Source organism: Vombatus ursinus, unplaced genomic scaffold (genome assembly GCF_900497805.2).
Source record: "Vombatus ursinus unplaced genomic scaffold, bare-nosed wombat genome assembly UNPS02014973.1, whole genome shotgun sequence".
Taxonomy (NCBI): domain Eukaryota; kingdom Metazoa; phylum Chordata; class Mammalia; order Diprotodontia; family Vombatidae; genus Vombatus; species Vombatus ursinus.
This window is the reverse complement of record NW_020954751.1, coordinates 20182111-20202095: the sequence shown is the minus strand read 5'-3', so window position 1 is coordinate 20202095 and position 19985 is coordinate 20182111. Positions and strand designations below refer to the sequence as shown.

At 36.8% G+C, this 19985-nt stretch overlaps 1 protein-coding gene across 3 annotated transcripts in view; it reads left to right on the top strand.

Moving 5' to 3' along the window:
- Positions 1-19985, top strand: part of LOC114030650 (arf-GAP with SH3 domain, ANK repeat and PH domain-containing protein 1) — a 482413-nt gene that overhangs the window by 265912 nt on the left and 196516 nt on the right. For all 3 annotated transcript variants that reach the window (XM_027845496.1, XM_027845498.1, XM_027845497.1), the window contains one exon: positions 11777-11849. In XM_027845496.1, the coding sequence (XP_027701297.1) occupies positions 11777-11849 (73 nt within the window). The remainder of the gene's footprint in view (positions 1-11776; positions 11850-19985) is intronic.

Genomic DNA, 19985 nt, shown 5'->3' with positions numbered 1-19985 from the left:
ACACACACACACACACACACACACACACACACACACACACACACACACACAGCTTTGCTAGAAATTCTCCTAAGAATCAAGGCTGTAATTCTCTACAGATGAAAATCCCCCAAAGCTACAATTCCCAGTTTACACAAAGCTAAATGTTAGGCTACCTGCTAATCAAATGATGAAAGGAAATCCATGATTTTGAATAACACCCACAAAGCTAGTCAAAATATTTACAAGTAAGGGCCAATGTATAATAGTTGACATGCCAGTCAAGTAGAACCCACCTAGGGTGGTATAACCACATATACCTCTTGATTGATTTCTTCCTGCCTTTTCTCCAAATACCTGTTTTGAATGCCCAAGACCAAAAGCCTGTAACCAGTCTTCTTTCTGCTGGGCTCATTCACAATCATCTGGGAGGCCTTTCTTTCTGTAAGTGCTTTTCCCAGTGCTTTGATACTTACCATGTTATCGTTTTTATGTGGGCTCCTAAATAATGCCCAGATTGGACGTTCTACAATTGAGGACAGATAGCATTGCTTCCCAACTATATTCACTGAAACATAATTTGAGAGAAAAAAATACCAGCACTAAATCAAGTCTAGTTATCAAGTAGTTATTGATTACCTAAGTGGATAATGATCTCCTGGCTCCATTCAAGTGTAGTGGACTTTTGTTTCCTTCTCATAGCAGTCACTTGGATGAGGTGTGGGCACTTGTTGTGGGGTATGATGCAGAACATCTAATGTGTTTTTGAGGATAATTGCATCAAACTCCCACCCTTCAGTCTACCCCCTAATCTTTTACCTTTTTGTTGAGTTTACTGGGTTCAAAGGAAATCTAGAAGATATAAAGTAAAACTAGTCATAAAGTAACTAAAATGTAAAATTTGATTAGCTCTGAGCCCTCACCCTAATTTATAAGAACTAGTGAAGCCTCATTTTTTGGGGGGGGTGAGGCAATAGGGGTTAAGTTACTTGCCCAGGGTCATACAACTAGTGAGTATCATGTGTGTGAGGTCGGATTTGAACTCAGGTCCCACTGACTCCAGGGCCAGTGTTCTATCCACTGTACCACCTGGTTGCCACTGGAAGCTTCATTTCTTATAAGCTTTTTCTTTTCTCTCTCTTAAGCCCCACTCTCATAGGCTTAGGCATACATCACTGTTATTGGTTTTATAATTTATTAATAATAACAGATAATGCAAAGACATAGATGAATATTTCAATAATATGTCACTTAGAAGAAAGATCACAACCAAAGATCCTTCTCACCTATGGCTTAAAGTGCTAACTCTTCCAAAATGCTGGAACTTCAGTCTAACAGTTCATTTCTCAGGATGATCATTAAAGTTTCTTGGGAATTTTCATCAGATGGGTTTTTTTTTGTTTGTTTGTTTGTTTTTTTGGCAAGGCAATGGGGTGAAGTGACTTGCTCAGGGTCACACAACTAGTAAGTATCAAGTATCTGAGGCCACAGTTGAGCTCAGGTTGTCCTGAATCCAGGGCCAGTGCTCTATTCACTGTGCCATCTAGCTGCCCCTCATCAGATGTTTTTACTTAACAGACTGTCTTCTCCAAAGTGTGTCTCAAAGATGCCATTTAATTCTCCAAGTCCGTCATAGACTTGTTCCTCTGACAGTTCACTTAATCCTTTACCTTGTCCATTGGCAGTGAACTATTATCTGTTATAGGCTCTTTCTCTATGAATGTTAACTCTGCAGATTTCTTTAAAAAAAAAAAAAGAAAGAAAGAATTCTCGGTCTTCTCTCAGTACCTCAACACAGACTCTCTCAAAGATGGCAGTTAATTATCAGTCTTCCAAATTATTTTCTTCTTCTTATAAAGGTAAGATAAAATCCAAAATCTCTAGGAAGGAGTCTATTTAAGCTGGATGGTTACATAAGAAATTAGGGATGTTTAGCCTAGAGAAAAGAAGATTGATAGAGGCAGCACAATGATCCAGTGAAACAAATGGTTAGTTTGATGTCCAAGTTCAAGAACTGGATTCAAATTCTTTCACTGTCATGTATTGCCTTTGTAATCTTGGCAAGTGACTTTTTCTCTCCAGGCATCAACCTCCTCATGTGTAAAATGACCTCTGAGTTCCCTTTCAGTTTGAAGTCTGTGATTACTATCTTCCAGGCATTGTAAGGGCTGTCACCTTAAAGACACATTAGAGTGGTTCTGTTTGACCCTAGAGGGTAGAATTGGTTTCAATGAAAGTTGCAAAGAGATCATTTAAGTTTAACAAAAGGGAAAATTTCCTATTAGGGCTATTCAAAAGTTGAAGGAGATGCCTTGGACAGAGTAATGGGGTCCCTCCTCTTTGGAGGTCTCCAGGCAGAGCCTGAATGTCCTGTTGTCAGCTGTGTTGTAGCTGGGACTCTTTTTCAGGTATGATTTGAACTAAATGGCCGAAGAAGGTCCCTTCTAGCTCTGAAATTCTGCAATACTGAGATGCATCTATGTGGATACTCCCTCAAATAGTGTACATTGTGGCTTACCTACTCCTTCCCATGATGATTAATCTACTATTACAGCAATAATTACATATTTATTTGGCTATTCTAAGGTTTGCAAAAGCACTTAATTTTGAAAAATCCTGTAAAGCATAGATAGTATAAGTACTATTATTGTTATATTACATGTCAGTAATCTGAGGCTTAATGATATACATAACATAACATATAATAGTAATAATGTAAAGAGGTCAGTTGACTTGTGCAAAATAATTTCGGTTAAGAAATATAAGAAGTGCATTGGAATTCAAACTCAAATACAAATGAGGGCCACTAATCCATACATAAGGATCCCCATGGGCCCCATATTGACTTAGTTTTAAAATTTTACTTATGTTTTGCTTTATTTTCATTTACTTTGTTAAATATGTACCAGATGTATTTTAATTTTGTCTGGTCATACTTGAGTTTGGGATGCATGCCACATTGGCCATGTGTTTGACACCTTGTACCATAGCATTATAACACATCATGTATACCAGAGGGGTCAAACATGCAGCCCACAACACTCCAGAGTGTGACCTGGTGTGTACTATGTAAATCAAGGGTGGCCTCTAGGTCTTCTAGGTCCTTGGGTGTGGCCTTTCCACTGAGTCCAAGTTTTACAGAATAAATCCTTTTATTAAGGGGATTTGTTCTGTGAAGTTTGTATTCAGTCAAAGGGCCACACTTGAGGACACAGAGGGTTACATGTGACCTAGAGGCTGCAGGTTCCCCACCCTTGAAGAGTGTGTAGTATGGTACTATAGCATAGTAAAGTACTATAGTATAGCATTCTCTTAAAGAGAGAATAACGCTGTTGACTTTGCACCGCTCTGCCTCACTTAAATCCCATTCACTTGACCCTCCTGATTTCATTGGTCCTCTTTGAGAATAAAGGATGAATGACAACAACAAACAGTAAAGCTGTTTCAAACTTGGGCTTTTTTTTTTTAATCAAGAGACCCTCTGAGATAGATGAAGGAGATTCCAGAGGTCATCTAGGCTAAGTTCTACTCAAATTTTTATGGTTAGAGATCATTCCTCCCAAAGTAGCCAGTGAACTGTGAAGAGCTGAGAAGAGGAGCATGGGAGTACCATTTTGGGAGGAGACACTGACAGTTTGTGTCACATCCAACAGAGTGTGACCAGGATGATGAGGGATCTAATAATTATGTCTTAAGAAGATCACTTGAAGCCATTGGAGAAGTTTAGCTTGGAGAAGAGAGGACTTTGGGAGAGTTGATGAGTCTTTGAGTATTTGAAGGGATATTTGTGTAACCCCAGAAGGGCAACTAGCAAGTTGAAGTAGGAGGTGGATTCTGGCTCAGTATGTGAAAAACTTGACTAACAATTACAGCTGTCCAAAATGTCATGGACTGCCTCAAAAGGTGAATTCCTTGTCACTGGAAATATTTAAATCAGCGGCTTGATGAACATTTGGTTGAGATTTTGTGTTCTGGATCAAGGTTGAACTAGATGACCTTTGATACTCTTTTTTAAATTTAAGGATTTTGTTATTCTAGGCTTGAATTTGACGCTTGTTGTTTTGACAAAGTATAGTGGAAAATTACACTATGATATATTGAGACAAACATCTGTGACGTAAGATAGAGGTACCTACTTTGCCCAGAGGGCACTGTTCAAAGTTCCTTGGATAATAATAAGCCCTTGAGAGATTAGATCTAGACTATGACTGTATAAGTAAGGAAGATAGATGCTATTGTCTTTATGTTGGGTAAAATGATAGTTGTAGGAATGTAACTAAATGCTGATATTAAAAACAATAACCCAGTCCAGAAATGAAGATGAAGCATCATGGATACTTTAAGCTTACTTTTTAAATCTTTAGACCCACTGCTTTCAGCGCTCAGCTGGATGAATCTTGTGGTATAGCCAACTTTGCAGGAGTTGTGTTTCTGTAAGAAAGCTCTTTTTTTTTTTTTGCACTCTTTCTCAACTAGTGTTTTTGTAAAAAAAAAAAAAGTTTTTTATTTTTCTCTCTCTCTCTTCCTCTCTCTCTCTCTCTCTCTCACACGCACACACACACACACACACACACACAGTTTTGTAGTGTAGAGATATATCAATGGAATGGATACTGAAAATCCTTCAGAATATATTGCTGAAGGCAGGATACTGAACCTTTCCTTCATCCCTAACCTTTGAAGTACTTCAGAGGGTGCTGTGGGCTCTCTGCAGTTCGAGATAATCCACTTAGTTTGTGCTGCCTCTGGGTCAGATTCCCATCCTTTATCCACTCTGTTGTGCATGCAGATGGAAAGCAGAGGGAGAATGCTTAATGCATCTGATTACTTGTTGAACATTGTATATAGTAAGAGCAATTCTTGTTGGCTAAAATAATAATAAATCGAACAGATTAAACACTTTTCCTAAGTTTTTTAGAAGAAGCTCACTCTTCATTTTGGGTCCTCTTAGTGCACATATGAAGCTTTTAATAGGCTGATCATTTTCTCTTTGTGAAGTAGTCTCATTCATAGGATCATAAATTTAGATTTGGAAGGAGCCTTAGAGGTTATCCATAAAATGATGGAGAGCTTGCAAGGAATTCTGAGGCCTTCTATTTCAATCTCCTTGTTTTATGTATGAGGAAACTGGGACCCAAAGAGGTCAATAAATTTGCCTAAGGCCAATGACAGAATTAAGGTTTGAACCCAGTTTTCAAATCCAGCACTCTTAGCGTCTTTGTTATCTTCTCATAAGAGACTGCCTCCGTTTCTTAAGTAAAAGGTAGCTTTTGATTGGTTCACTAGAAGAAATGTCCTTTTCATTTCTGTAGCTCTGTAGCTGTTATTATACATCAGTGTTTCCATAACCCATAATATACAAAGTAAGGCTTTTAGATTTGAAATTAACCTTCCATCCCTGATATTCACAAAGAACTTTATTCCTTGTTATGCACTTAGTGTGAAATTATTTTGTTTTATAGCTATTAATGTATGTTTCATACCTCCCTAACAGACTGTTTTATCTAAATTTTATCTTTTTTCAGCACACCAAAGGTGTTTAGTAAATGCTTGTTAAATTATTGAAAAAAGAGAGGCAACTATCCTATATAACTAGGCAGCTAGTTGGCACAATGGATAGAATGAAATTAGGAAAACCTGAGCTCAAATCTGACTCAGACAATTACCCAGATGTGTGATCCTGGTCAAGTCACTTAACTGCTCACAGCCGTAGGTTCCTCATTTGTAAAATGCAAATAATAATAGCACCCTCTTCACAGGGATGTCATGAGGGCCAGATGAAATAACATGTTTGCAAACTTATAGAGCTATATAAATGTGAGCTGTTATTTATTAACTCTTCCAGACTAAGTTCCCTGAGTGTCTATGTGATTATATCATTCTTTTCTGTTCTCCAAAGACCACCTAATTTTTACTAAGCTTCTGATTCAGAGTAAGACCAAGTCACATTAATCTAACCCAGTCATTTGGCCAGGGCAGTGAAAAGAGAGTTATGTTTAATGGACTAACTACTCTCAGGCTTGATTCTGGCCTCTTAAAAAATGGTCTTCTCTTAGGATTATCCAAGTGGTCTATGGGTTGATCTCATTCATAAGATAAATGTGTAAAATCCAACAAAACATATTCAGTTTAATTTTCGGGAGTTAATTCATTTGTGTAAAACACCCCTGACCAATGGCTGCTCCAAGATTTTTTGTGTTCTCTCTAGTGAGGTAAGGATCTTTTTTGGGGAGTGGGGGAGGAGGGAAAGGGTCTATTTTCTAAGACATTTTCTGTTTTTGTTTTTTCTGCAGCAAGTAGGAATAGGTAAGGGTAGCTAGTCAGGAGGAGGATAGAATATTCAAGATGATTTGCTTCCACAGAAATAATTCCCCCAAAAGTTCAGAAGCCTCTGGTCTTTAAGCAAGTCTATACTCAAATCACCCGAGAGTAGATAACATAGTGTCGCATAGCAATGGCTGTCTTGGAATTATGGAATTTCTGAGTCTCTTCATCACTAGATACAGTGGGTTCTGGATGATCACTTGTTGGAGGTGGGGTGTCACGGAGATTTTTGTTTCAGTATGAGTTGGAATAGCTGGCCGCTGAGTTTTCTTCTTATTTGAAATACTTTGATCTGTAAATGGGATGCCTGGGATACTTTCCTTCTTGTGATGATTTTTGAAGCCCACCATAGAGAAATCTATAGACTATCATATTTCCAGCTTGTACTTTTGAGACTGTCTACCATGCTTTTGACCCTTCAAACCTGTACCTACTGAAATCCTTCTCATCCCTTAAGACTTCATTCATCATTTGCCACCTCTTCCATATATCGTCTTCCCTCTAAAAGGGAGTGATCATGAATCTTATGTACCATTCTGTTAAAAAAAAACTTTTCCATATACTTATATTCTGACTTTTATTATTGTTATTTTTGTACCTATCTCATCACTTCTTTTGGACTATAATCTCCTTGAGGGAGCAAGGACTGTGGTACAGTGGATATGGGGGCAAAACACAAATAGCTAAGTGGTACATTAGACAGAGTGCTGGGTTTGTAGTAAGGAAAACCTGAGTTCAAATCTAGGCTCAAACATTTAATAGCTGTGTGATCTTGGACAAGTCACCTAACCTCTAAGGCTTGTGTCAGTTTCCTCAGCTGTAAAATGGAGATTAATGATAGCACCTACTTCTTTCAAGGTAGTTGCTAGGATCAAAGGAGATAATATTTGTGAAGGGCTTAACACACTTCCTGACCCATAGTCAACACTTTAAAAATCCTCCCTTCCTTCTTTCCTATTTCATCTTCTTATTCTCAGATCGTTGTCCATGGTAAACACTTTTTGTTGAATTTGTTTAATTCTTCTTGAAGACTTTATTAGAATCTGAGTTGTGACCCTCACTGGAAGGTTTACTTATTTAGTTTGTTTTTGTTTGGGGACAAAAATGTTCATTTCCTGTTGCTTTTCATTTTCCCCAGTATTTTGGCATTTGTGGTAATAATAAATCTTTCAATCTCCCCATTATCCTCTACACTATCAATATTTTTTTCATCTGATGGTGTCACATGATATGTAATATGGTACTCTATAATTGATGAATAATTTATTGACTTAACTGTAACACTTCATTGAGGAGTTATAGTGTTTCCTCATCTTCAAAATACTTTAGTGAATGCTAATTAAACAATATACACTCTCCTCAAAGGAGGCCTGGACACATTTCTGCCAAGGCTAGCTCAAAACTAAAAATGGAAGTCAGTGTTAGAATTAAGATTAGGTGCAAGGAACTTTTTCTTTGTATCAAAGGATCAACAGCTTTATTAAAAAAAATAATAAATACATCCTGTAAATCACGGAAAGTCTTACTCCCCTCAAAAGAACATCTTCTAGGGAATTTTTAGGAGTTTACCAGGTACCATTTATGGCATTTCATAGGATTTTGTTGGTAAAAGTGGCTTATTAGGCAGAAACGAAAATGGGTGCAACCTGTAGCAAACTTAAACATAGTCTGATATCTTGAGGGAAGCTTGTTTGATCAAGTGAAAAAATTTCTAATTTCCATTAAGCCTAATGCTGTAAAAATATATTTTCCTTTGGATTTTTTTTGCTGGTGGTCAAGTACTAGCTTGTAAAGCATCACACGTCCTTGCTGTGTCTATCTATCAAGTACTTTTTTGTAAAAGTATATTTGAATTTTACATGTGTTCTTATAGTCTGGAACTCTGTGTGTGTGTGTGTGTGTGTGTGTGCATGTGCATGCATGCAGTTACTAATACCACAGAAGTAGGAAGAGGGTGTTTGTTGTACCAGCGCCCTTACAATTCTTTTTCTCTTTTGGGATCATTATCATGATCATTACTCCCCAACTCTACTGTAATAAAAAAAAATACAATTTAAAAGACTAGATTTTGAATCAGAAACCATAAGTTTGAAGTCTGGTTCTGTTGTTTACTAACCATTAAACAAACCACTTCCTCTGAGACTCAGTTTCTACATTTGTAAAATGGAAATTAAAAAAAGATAGTGCTACCTATTTATGGGGTTGTTGTGAGGACCATATGAAATGAACTTATTGTAGAGTGCCTTTGAAATCTTAAAGCACTATGAATGTCAGCTGCTATTATTATTACTACTTTGGAGGTAAGGGGTTCAATGTAGCGATTTTATTGGTATAGGAAGCTCCTGATGTGTAAACTTCTTCCAGGGTTGAAGATCTCTGGCTTCACTACAAGTCTATAATATGTATAGGTGTAGAAAGTTGCCCCAGGGCAATGAAATGTTAAGTTACTTGCACATGGCTTGGTTATTTAGGGTCATGCCCAGCTCTTCCTGAGTACAAGGATCTCCTTTAATCTATTACAACATACTGTATATCTTAGTGAAAGTAGTAGTAGTTGTAGTGAGGATGATGATCATGATAATTTGGAATTCCTGTTTATGTAGTACCAAGAGACAATGTTGACATGGTTAGAGAGACTAGTCTGAAGTCAGGAAAACCTGGTTTTAAGTCCCATCTCTAAGATGTACTGGCTGGGAAGTCTTTTAACCTCTCAGTTTCCCAGGTAACTCTCTCTAAGAACATAAGTTACCAAAGAGGTATTGGTCTACATAGGGTGCTTCCTCTCTAGGAATTCCATATGTTTATAAAATCACAGGACCATTCTAAAACACAGAATACCAACTAATCTATCTTTCAGTTTTCTTCCTTTTGTTTTGTGCCCATGAGTCGTCAATTTGTTGTGGGTGTGAAGAAACAAATAAATTGAAAAACAAGAAGCTGCAAATAGAACTCAGAAGTTCATAGTAGTACTAGTAATAGTAGTACTGCTGGTAGTAGAAGTAGTGGTAGTGGTGATTATGGTGGTGGTAGCAGTAGCAGCAGCAGCAACAAAAATAATCTATGTCCTTCTAAAAGTAAATCTACTTTGCCTGCTTAAAAATAAGCAGTAATGACTTTTTTTATCATAATGTTAGTCGTAGAGAGACTTTAGAATTAGTCTAGTCCAACCCACTTAATTTACAGGGGATAAAACTAAGACCGAGAGTTCTAGTGATTTGTCCAGAGTCATATAACTTTTCAGGGGTAAAATCAGGATTAGAAGAACCCAGACTCCTCTTGCCTTAGTCCAATGCTCCTTCCACTATGCCTTGTTTTATTTGTGATAACTTAAGAAAATGGGAATGTGACCTTGCTTTTTAAAATGTATAAGGAGTGTTTTAAATATTTTAATGTCCTTTCTTTTTGGAGAATATTAAGACTTTTCATAGCCAGAGTATATTAAATGTAAACTCCTTACAGTGTACTTAAGATCTCTACTGATTAACCCTACTTCTTTCCTCATACCAATTCCTAACAGTCCTAATTTCTTATACCTTTCTCCTAGTCCTCACTCTTCACGTCAGAGAAGCAGAATTGCTATTTCCCACAAGCAGCCTGACTCCTCTCTGCTTCTAAAACATTGCCCATATTCTTCCTACCTACCATAGAAGGGGATCTAGAAAACAAAACTTGGAATAGGAGTAGGGAAGGCTGCCTGCGTACACAAAGAGTAATATATCTTAACTGTGACTTTATAAAGTACATTAATTTTTTTAATCACAAATTAATTTTAAAACACAGTAGTAATGACAGAAAAGTATATTTTTTTTGTGGAATACACATGCACATACACACAGAGTCAACATGCACATGTTATAGCATAGGCCTAAACTCTATGTTGGACAATAACACAAAGGCAAAGTAATTTCCAAACCTAGCCTCAGATATATAGAGATTTGCCTCAGCTCTGCCTTCATCCAGTTGGCAGCAGACCATGGCCATCAACCTCAAGTCAAGGTGTATAACCTTTATTCAACATTCCCTTCCCTTACTAATCCCTTCTTCCACCAATTTTCACAGACTTTTAGAGTTAGATAGGACTTTAGACATCATCTAGTTCAAACTGTACTCTGCTGTCATTGTTAAATCAAATTTAATGAAAACTGGAAAGTACTCTAAAGGGCATAAGCTCATTGATTTAGAACCAGAAGAGAGCCTAAAGGTCTTGTAGTCCTGCCTCCTCTTTTTATGGGTCCCAGAGAAGTTAGGTGACTTACCCAAAGCCATCTAATTAGACCCCTTACCTTTGCCTATGAGGAAACAGAAGGTCAAAATTTAAATTCACTAGTAGCATAATTAATATAAGAATGCAGTCATATCTATTTGTAGATTATTTTTAAATGTATTTTTTTTACATTCTGTATTAGGTTATAAACTACTTGAAGACTGGGATCAGGACTTTATTCCTTTTATTTATGTCTAAAGATAATATCAACAGTAGCTTATTTTTACATAGTTAGCTAACAATTATTAAGCACTTACTATGTATCAGGCATGCCAGGCACTGTGCTAAGTAATGGGAATACAAAATAAAGGCCCAAAAATCAGACCAAAATACTTCCTTGCTCTCAAATAGTTCACAGTCTAATGGAGGAAATATAACATTTAATATTTACAAATCTCTCGTATATGTTATTTAATAATAACTAGAATTTAGTGCCTACTTACTTCAGTGTGTGTCAGGCAGTGTGCTGAATACTTTATAATTATTATCTCATTTGATCCTCACAACAATCCTGGGAGATAGGTGCTAATATTATCCCCATTTTACAGTTGAGGAAACTGAGGTAAATAGAGCTCAAATGACTTACCCAAGGTCACATAACTAGTAAGTATTTGACACTGGATTTGAATTCAGATTTTTCTGACTCCAGGCCCAGCACTCTATCCATTGTGCAACCTAGCTGCCTCGTTTGGTCCTTGTAACAATTCTCTGAGGTGTAAGATAGTGTAAATTACTTCTCTCCTCTTTTTATAAATCAGGAAAATGAGAACCAAACATGTCATGCTTTGCTCAAAGTTACATGGCTACTAAGTGATAGAACTGGGGCTGAAAATCGGGTCTCCTAACTGTTCATTTCAGTGTTATTTCTACCACTCTTGTGCCAATACTGATATAGTTCTCTGTATGAAGCTTTCTATGTTGAGTGACTGCTCCATCATTATTTCTCCTTGATTCTTAGAGGCTTATTCATGTGAAGGGCTGAGTGACAAAAGATTTCCCCCAACGACTATGTCAACACATTCAGGGTACTTCTAGCTCCTGAAGTTGTTGTCTATTTATAAATATGCCACTGCTTGCACTATTTGTTCTTATGCTTAGGAAAAGCAAATGCAGAGAGGGCTGGTTCTTAACTTTATTACTTTTCATTAATGAGCTTTTCATTCATTCATTCATTTATTTATTTTTGCTTTTTGTTTTGGTTTTGTTTAGGCTCTAGACCAAGATAGAACTGCCCTGCAGAAAGTGAAAAAGTCTGTAAAAGCAATATACAATTCTGGTCAAGGTAAGCCTTTTCAAAGCCACTGGCATGAATTATTAAATGATGTCTCCAGAGCTTGCTTTGTTATTTGCAGGATGTTAAATTTACAGAACAGTTGATGCAAGTGACAAACTAGGTCAAACAAATTCAGTTTTTATCATCTGTTCCCTTCAGCTCTATTCTCTGCCAAAATCTATTAGTGGTTTAAAAAAAAAAAAGAGCAACAACTTGCATTTGCTATAGAAGGGTGAGGAGTGGGATTTACTAAGGGGGCATCAATAGGTCAGACTTTAATTCTGATAAACCAAACAAAAAAGCATGAGGTTTATTCCCGTGTGGTGATAACCTCACAGGTCCACCCAGGCAATGGCGATCCCTCATGAATCAGATCTCATAGCACTTTCTTTTCTTCCAATGAATGCATCGTACTCTAATGGGTAGTATGTTTTTTGAGGAATGTCCCATCTACCCTAGTGAAGGCTAAGCTCCTTGAAGATACAACTTAGCAAAATGCCCAGCACAGTATGTGAACATAGTATGTGCTTTAATAAATGTTTTTTGATTTTGAATGAATTGATTCAATTCCATAAGTACTCCATACCTCTATACCTATGCCTGCTGTATTCTAGTTACCAGTCAAGTTCTGAGGATACAAAAAAAGAAGGAAGCATTTATTAAGTGCTTACTATTTTCCAGGTACTATAACAAATGCTGGGTATATAAATATAAGTAAAAAGAAAACAGTCTTTCAGGAAAGTCGCTGCCCTTATTCTAATGGGAGAAGACAGAACACACAAGGGAGCTGAAAAGTGGGGAGGGGGAAGGAATAAAGGTGCCACAGTGGGGTGTGGGTATAAAGGGGACATGATTTTAAGTCACAAAAGTCAGGAGCAGAGCCTGGAGGGAAATAAAGGTGGGCCTTTTCAGTTTTCTTCTCATCATTGGGAAGAAACAAATCAAAGTAAAAAGTTCACCATAAGTATAACTCATGGCCTCCAGTGCCATGGGCAAGGAAAGACTGAGAAACGGTAGGATCTTCTGTTCCTGGCCTACCCTTTCTTCTCTCTTTGCTTTTGTTCATGCTCCCTAACTATTCATACTATCCCACATTCCTGGAACAGACATCTACCCTACACCCATAATCCATAGCCTCATGGTAGAATTTCTCCCTTCACTCAAAATCCTATTCAAGTGTTACCTCTTGAGTGAAGTCTTCTGTTTCCCTCAAACCAAAGACGATCTCTCTCCCTCAGATAACTGAATTCAATTTTCCTTTGTACTTCTCATATTTTGATTAGCTTACAAGTTTCCTGAAGTAATGGACCATGTCTGTTTCCATATCCCAAGCATCTAATCTGGTACTTTAGAATTCTAGAGACTTAATAAAGTTGTCCATGTGCAGTAATTGATAAAAATCATGAAGTTAATTCATTCAGGTTACCTAGAACTTTGAAATTCTCCTTTGTGTTTATAACATTTTGGTTTGCATGTGTGGTTTCTTCCCTTTATTAAATTATAAGTTTGTTGAGGGCAAGGATTGTGTCTTATCTGAAATGTGTATCTCTAGCAGCTAACTTATAATTTACCATTCTAGACACTTAATAAGTTGCATGTCTGTCACAGTTGATATAGTTTTGAAGTTATTTCATCATCATAGAAGTATTGAGCTTTTAAATGACCTTAAACTTCTCCTTAAACAAAGACCCATGTTTTTAATTCCATATTCTCCCGATGATGTGGTATGGCCAAGTCATAGAAATCCACATCCTTTAAAGAATTCAAGTTGAGGATCATCCAAAAGGTAATAAAGGGTCATATATGGTAGGTGTGAAGAAGCTACAACCCTTTCAAACAAAGAATTATTTAGGAGAAATATTATTATCATTGAAGATAAGATTGGGAGAGAAAAGGGAAGGCAAGAGCAAAGAAAAGCCAATGGACAACCCACATTGCCCCATTGGTATTCTCACGAAGTCAAAAGAAAGAAAGGATTGCTGACATGGAGGATGGGCCCTCAGTGATGAACTTATGGGAGAACACAGACAAGAATCACAGAGGATAGGCAGGTATGGATAGGTTTCCATTGCCTGGCACATGTAGACACTTAAGAAATGCTTACTGATTGACTGTATTGCCAGAGGGAATGCCCACATCAGTGAGAATCAGATCAGTCATCACAGAAAAGATGGTAATGATTAGAATGGCTTTTTCACTACTCCTCATCCACTTGGCGCTTGAACTGCCATTCCCCTCTTAGAGACCTCTTCAGAATGAAGCTTATCACATTTGAGGCTGTAAGGAAAAGACAAGGGAATAAAAATACAATTATATATTAAATTCCAGAAATAAAACAGAGCATCCACATTTATAGTTTAATTTGGTAAACAGTTCTCAGGATAAGGTGGGTTGTTTTTTTTGATGTTCTTGTCATCATCTTATTTCTTTGTATCTGGGTTTCTCAAATCTTTTTCTGGTTCTTTCTCTTGAAAAGTTTTGCCAGGGTTCCAGGAAAAGGTTCCCCATGTTTGCAGTGCTGCAAAGCTTCTTATAATGACAAGCCAAGAATAATTTTGGCTGTAGAGATTGTGAAGGTGATTTTGTTAGCGTCCCACTATTTTCCCTCAATGTGGATGCTTATAGTGTCTCTAGATTTGACCAGTATCATGAGCATAGTAGGTGCTCAGTTACATCTTTCTTTTCTTAAAATTTGAACTCTGTGGGTTGGGAGGTAAGGGAAAGAACATGCTTCACAGATACCTTGTGTATTGTCCCCATGATTCCTTTTCTCTCCTTGGTTACCAGATTCTGAGATATTTGAGCTTCAGGACAGAATGTTGTGTCAGTCTTCCAAAGTGTGTTGTAGGACAACAAGTTAAAGTCTTGCTATTTTCACACAGACCAAATTTAAGAAACTCTTAAAGGAAATTTGATTTTTTTTCCCCAGTGCAGGAAAATTGTCCTGACCCAGATGTCAGTTACATTCTCATCTCAAGCCCGTCAGAAATTCTTTCTTCCTTACAGAATCTTGTACTTATAAAGCACAATAGCATGAAATAGTATAAGGACTGTCAGGTAGTTATTACGTAGGTTTGTTGTATTTATAGAAGTCATTTTTCCATCACTCCCAGCCCCTAACACCAGAGCTTCATACATAATAGATACTTAATAAACAAACTCTTGACACATTGAAAGTCTTTAATGGAAGCTGAGTGACTGTTTGTCAAAAATGCCATGTAAGGTATTCCTGAACTGAGATGCACTGGACTATAGGATTTCTGAAGTTCCCTACAACTTTGAGAGTCTATAAGTCTATGTAATGATGTCACATTTTTGACCGTATAATATGTATATGTGTGTGTATACTTATATGTATGTGTATACTTATATGTATGTATATATATATTTCATCTCTTACGACCTATTTTTCCCTGTGTTTTTTAGAAGACAATGCAAACCTTAGATTTAGAGGCCCAAATGTTCAATTTAAATCAATTAAACAAATATTTACTAAATGCCTACAGTATGCAAAACACTTTGTTAGATGCTAGGAATACAAAGACAGGAACAAAACAGTTCCTGACCTTCACAAGCTTCTAATTTCCATGGGGATGGGGGGTGGGGGTGGGGGTCATACAACATGTACACAAATATGTAAATGTAAAGTATTTTAGGAAGACAGCATTAAACTCAAGCTCATATTGAGAATATTTAAAGATAGAATTTAAATCTGATCTTTTGATTTTAAATCACCTAACATTTCTCAATGTATCTACTTCCTTTGCTCCTTCTAGGGAGCTATTCGTAACAAAGGAGGTAAAATCATTCAGCAAAACTAACCGACATTTCAGGAAAATCTGATATTATATCCAGCATTCCACATAGTCTCTCATCTCTGTAAATGTGGGGCAGATGGAGGTGCCTTCCAATATCTCTTTGGGGCCAAGCTTGGACATTTTTAATTTCAGGACACTCAGTTCTGATTATTGTTGTTCTTTCCTTTTATATTGTTGTAATCATAGTATATATTTTTCTCCTGTTCTGCTCACTAAAACACTGAAAAAGTTTTCTTTGGAGAAATAAATTCATATCGCTTTTTAAAACTCCTTACATTATGGCATTACATGATTTGCAGCTAGGAGATTATTTGCTCTCTAGGAGAATATTGATTTTAAAAATATGTGCCATTGCAGCAAGAAGCAACTTGGACTCAGTGAAAACATTCTGAAGTTTTTAAGTGCAGTCCAGCCCTTTTGGTTTCAGTTAAATTCATCGAACATTTCATGGAATCATAGCATTGGAAGGGACCTTCAGAACTGTTTAGTCCAACCCATCCTTGATGTATTCTGTATATAGTGTGTGTGTATATAGGGTTTTTTGGGGGGGGGGGTGATGGTTGTTGTTTTGCATTTTGTCTCCTCCATTAGACTTTGAGCTTTGATAGCATGGACTGGGTTTTTTTGTTTGTTTGTTTTGGGAAGGGGGGTTGTTTTTTGTTTGTTTGTTTGTTTGTTTGTTTGCCTTTCTGTATATCCCAAGTGCTTATTGGCACAGTGCCTGGCACATAGTATACACTTAATACATGCTTGTTGGCTGACTGATTCTGTAACACTCCCCCAAATTAGTCCTTTAACCTTCTTCATTAGAAGACCTCTCTGGTGAAAGGAGATTCACTAGCTTCCTAGGCAACCCATTCCACTCTTGGTATTACTAAGTCCACTTGTTTTTACATCAGAACCACAAAGATTCAGTCTAATCCTTTTGCCCCACGACAGCCTTTCAAATATTTAGAGGCCAATATTGTGACCTCCCTGATTATTTTTCTTTTTCAAATTAACATTTCATTGCTCTTTCAGTGAACCTCCAGTAGCAGGCAGGGTCAGTAGACCACTCAACATCCTTGTCAGCTTCCTATAGTAGACTTTCTGGCTTATTAAGTTCTTCAGAAAATGTGTTGCACAGAAGAGAATGCAGGACTCCACATTGTAGACAGTGTGTCTGTTAATTCAGCCTAATTTTACATTAGCTTTTTGGGTAGCCCACGTCATATTGAGGTCTCCTTTTGAGTTTACAGTCCAATAACTATATCTCTCCCTCCGCCTTCCTCTGCCTCCCCCATGTGATCTTTTTCTCTTGAACTGTTGTTTTTCATTTGCCTCATCTTGAACTTGTAAGGCTGATTTTTTTTTTTGTTGTTCCCAAGCATGGAACTTTATATTTAATCTTATTAGTTTAGAACAACCTTTCTAGCCTATCACACCTTTTTGAACTCTGATTCTTTTGTCTAATGTGTTAGCATTGTATCATCTTCAGATTTGATGAGCATGCAGTTTATGCCTTTATTAGCAAATGTGGTAAAGCTCATAAGGCCAAGGACAAGTCACAGATGCACTCCACTGGAGACCTTCTTCCAAGTTGAAGTCAAACCATTAATAAAGTACTTTTTTGGTTCCAGTCATTCAACCAGTTGTCTATTCACCTCATTGCACTCTCATCAAGCCCACATTCAGTCATCTTGACCACAAGGATAACATGAGACATTTTTTGAAATGTTTTGGTGAAATCTAGGTCTATAGAATTCCCATGATTTACCAATCTAATTACCCTGTCAAAAAGGAAGTGGGATTAAGTACCTACTATCTTTAAACCATAGAATTGAATTATATGGCTATGAAGGTATGTGTTTTCATCATTTTATGAGAGTGAATAGTTTTATAGCCAATTATCCATTAAAAATAACCAAGTGAATGAAACATCGGTGTCTCATATCTTTCCATGATATATGTTCAATGGAATCTAGGCTCTTGTCGTCCAAAAGGCTTTTGGTCTTGTCCAAAGACGCCACATGAGGTCTTATTCCTGGTGTCCATTTCCTGGTATGTTTCCATCCTTGCCTCTCAGTTCCATCTTCCCACAGAGCTAAAGTTATGTTAATGTGGTTTGATCTTGTAAAAAGATTTTATGAAATAAGTCTGTATTCTTGTTTCTCAAGATTAGAAGTGTTCATTGGGGGATAGTAATTTTTTAAAAAATTTAAAGTCTCTTTTAAAATATGTTATTTTTATCCTTCAGGAGCTTTACTGATAGCAATCACAAATGAAAAAAAGTCTAATGAGACAGCTTTTAACATAAAAAAAGTCATTGCTCTACATGGCAGTCATTTGATTCAGAAATTACTTTGGGAATTTGTTACTTGGTTGTTTTTCCTACTGTTCCTCTGGGTGGATGGATTCAGGGCAAGGATGGCACACAGGAAAGGAGCCTACATTCTTGTCCTAACTCTTAATATTATTGGATTTAGAAATGGAAAACATCTTTAGAAATCCTCTCATCTGATTATCTCGTTTTATAGATGACTGAGACCCAGACTTGCTAAGTGACTTAGTCAAGTTTGCACAGGACTAGGATTAGAGTTGAAACCTGATTCTGATAACAATAACAACAGAATTGACTATTATGCCTGTGAGCTGATTTGTTCAGGTGTTCTTAATATAAGGCTCTGTACATAGCAAACATTCACTAAATGTTTTTTGGATGAACTAAAGAATAAATTAACAAATGAATAAATTTTCAAACCGTTCAGTAAACATTCATTAAGCTCTTACCATGTGCCAGGCACTGTGCTAAGTGCAAAAAGAGATACAAAAAGAGAAAAAAGACATCCCCTGCCCTCAGAGAGCTTACATTTCATTTTCATATGTTGTTTTTTAGATTTTTAAACCTCTTAGATCTTGTGATCAAAGGTAAACTCATTGAAGTCAGGTACTGTTTCATTTGTGCCCTTATATCCTCAGCACCTAGGACAGTGCCTGGCACATAGTAGATACTCATTAAATGTTTGTAGATTTTATAAACAATATAAACCCTAATTTAGGAAAATTGTTTATACTTAATTTTCTTGATGCAGTAGAAAGAGCCCTTGTCTGAGGTAAGAGGACCTGAATTCAGATATCAGCCTGGGGGTAACCTTGGACAAGTCACTTCACCTGGGCCACAGTTTCTTCATCTGTAAAATAAGAATCTTAGGCTAGATGATTTTTAGGTCCCCTTTGGCTATAAGTATATTATGTATGAATTCTGACTTTGCTATAAAAAGTCATGCCAGCAGCTATAAAATTTTTCAATTAAACTCTTATCTACTATATGTTAATTTCATGGTTTCATTTTGCATATTAGCAATTTTTTTTTGTAATTCTGGATATCCATCATAGACTTATATAGTTATTAGAGAAAGCTCAATTAGTGAAGTTACATAAAATGTTGAAATATTTCTTCGTGTACAAGGCAGACTTGACCTCCAAAAATTATCTTCTCTGTATTCCTATCTTATAATGATTAAGAGGGCTTAGTGTATTTGATTCAGTAATACTGGATTTGCTTGGGTAGGAATGAATGAAGCTTTTTTTTGTTTGTTTGTAAGTATGCACAATAAATTGTGGTTCTTTATAGAGAATATCCCCTGATTTTTATGTTTTCTATAAAGCTATGTAGAGTCTACTTAGATTTCCTTCCCAGAAAAATTTTGCAATTGAGACTGAATTCGTTTAGGCCAAATCATTCCCATCTTCCTATAGAAGCCTCCTTTTCTGCAGTTCAGTTTCTTCTTACAGTATATATGTTGGTCTCATCCCAAATACAGAAAAAAAAAAAAAAAAACTGGAAAAAAAATCCCGAACTAGTGCTCAGACTTGTTGGTTCCTTAGTCATTACAGTCAGCTATCCCAGAATGGACTCCCTTGATAAATTCTGAGCTTCCTAACACTAAAAGCGTCCAAGCAGAGGCCAGATGAGTAAGTGAATGAATGAAAAAAAATAAAACAAAACCATGTATTAAAAGCCCGCTGAAAGATCACTGCAGATGGCAACTGCAGCTGTGAAATTAAAAGATGCTTGCTCCTTGGAAGGAAAGCTGTGGCAAATCTGGATAGAATACTAAAAAGCAGAGACATCACCTTGCTGACAAAGGTCCATATATTCAAAGCTGTGGTTTTTCCAGTGGCTGTAAAAGTTGGACTATAAAGAAACCTGAGAGCCACAGAATTGACACTTTCAAATTGTGGGGCTGGAGAAGACTTTTGAGAGTCCCTTGGACAGCAAGGAGATCAAATCAGTTAATAATTCAGGTTATTCACTGGAAGGTCAAATACTGAAGCTAAAATTTAA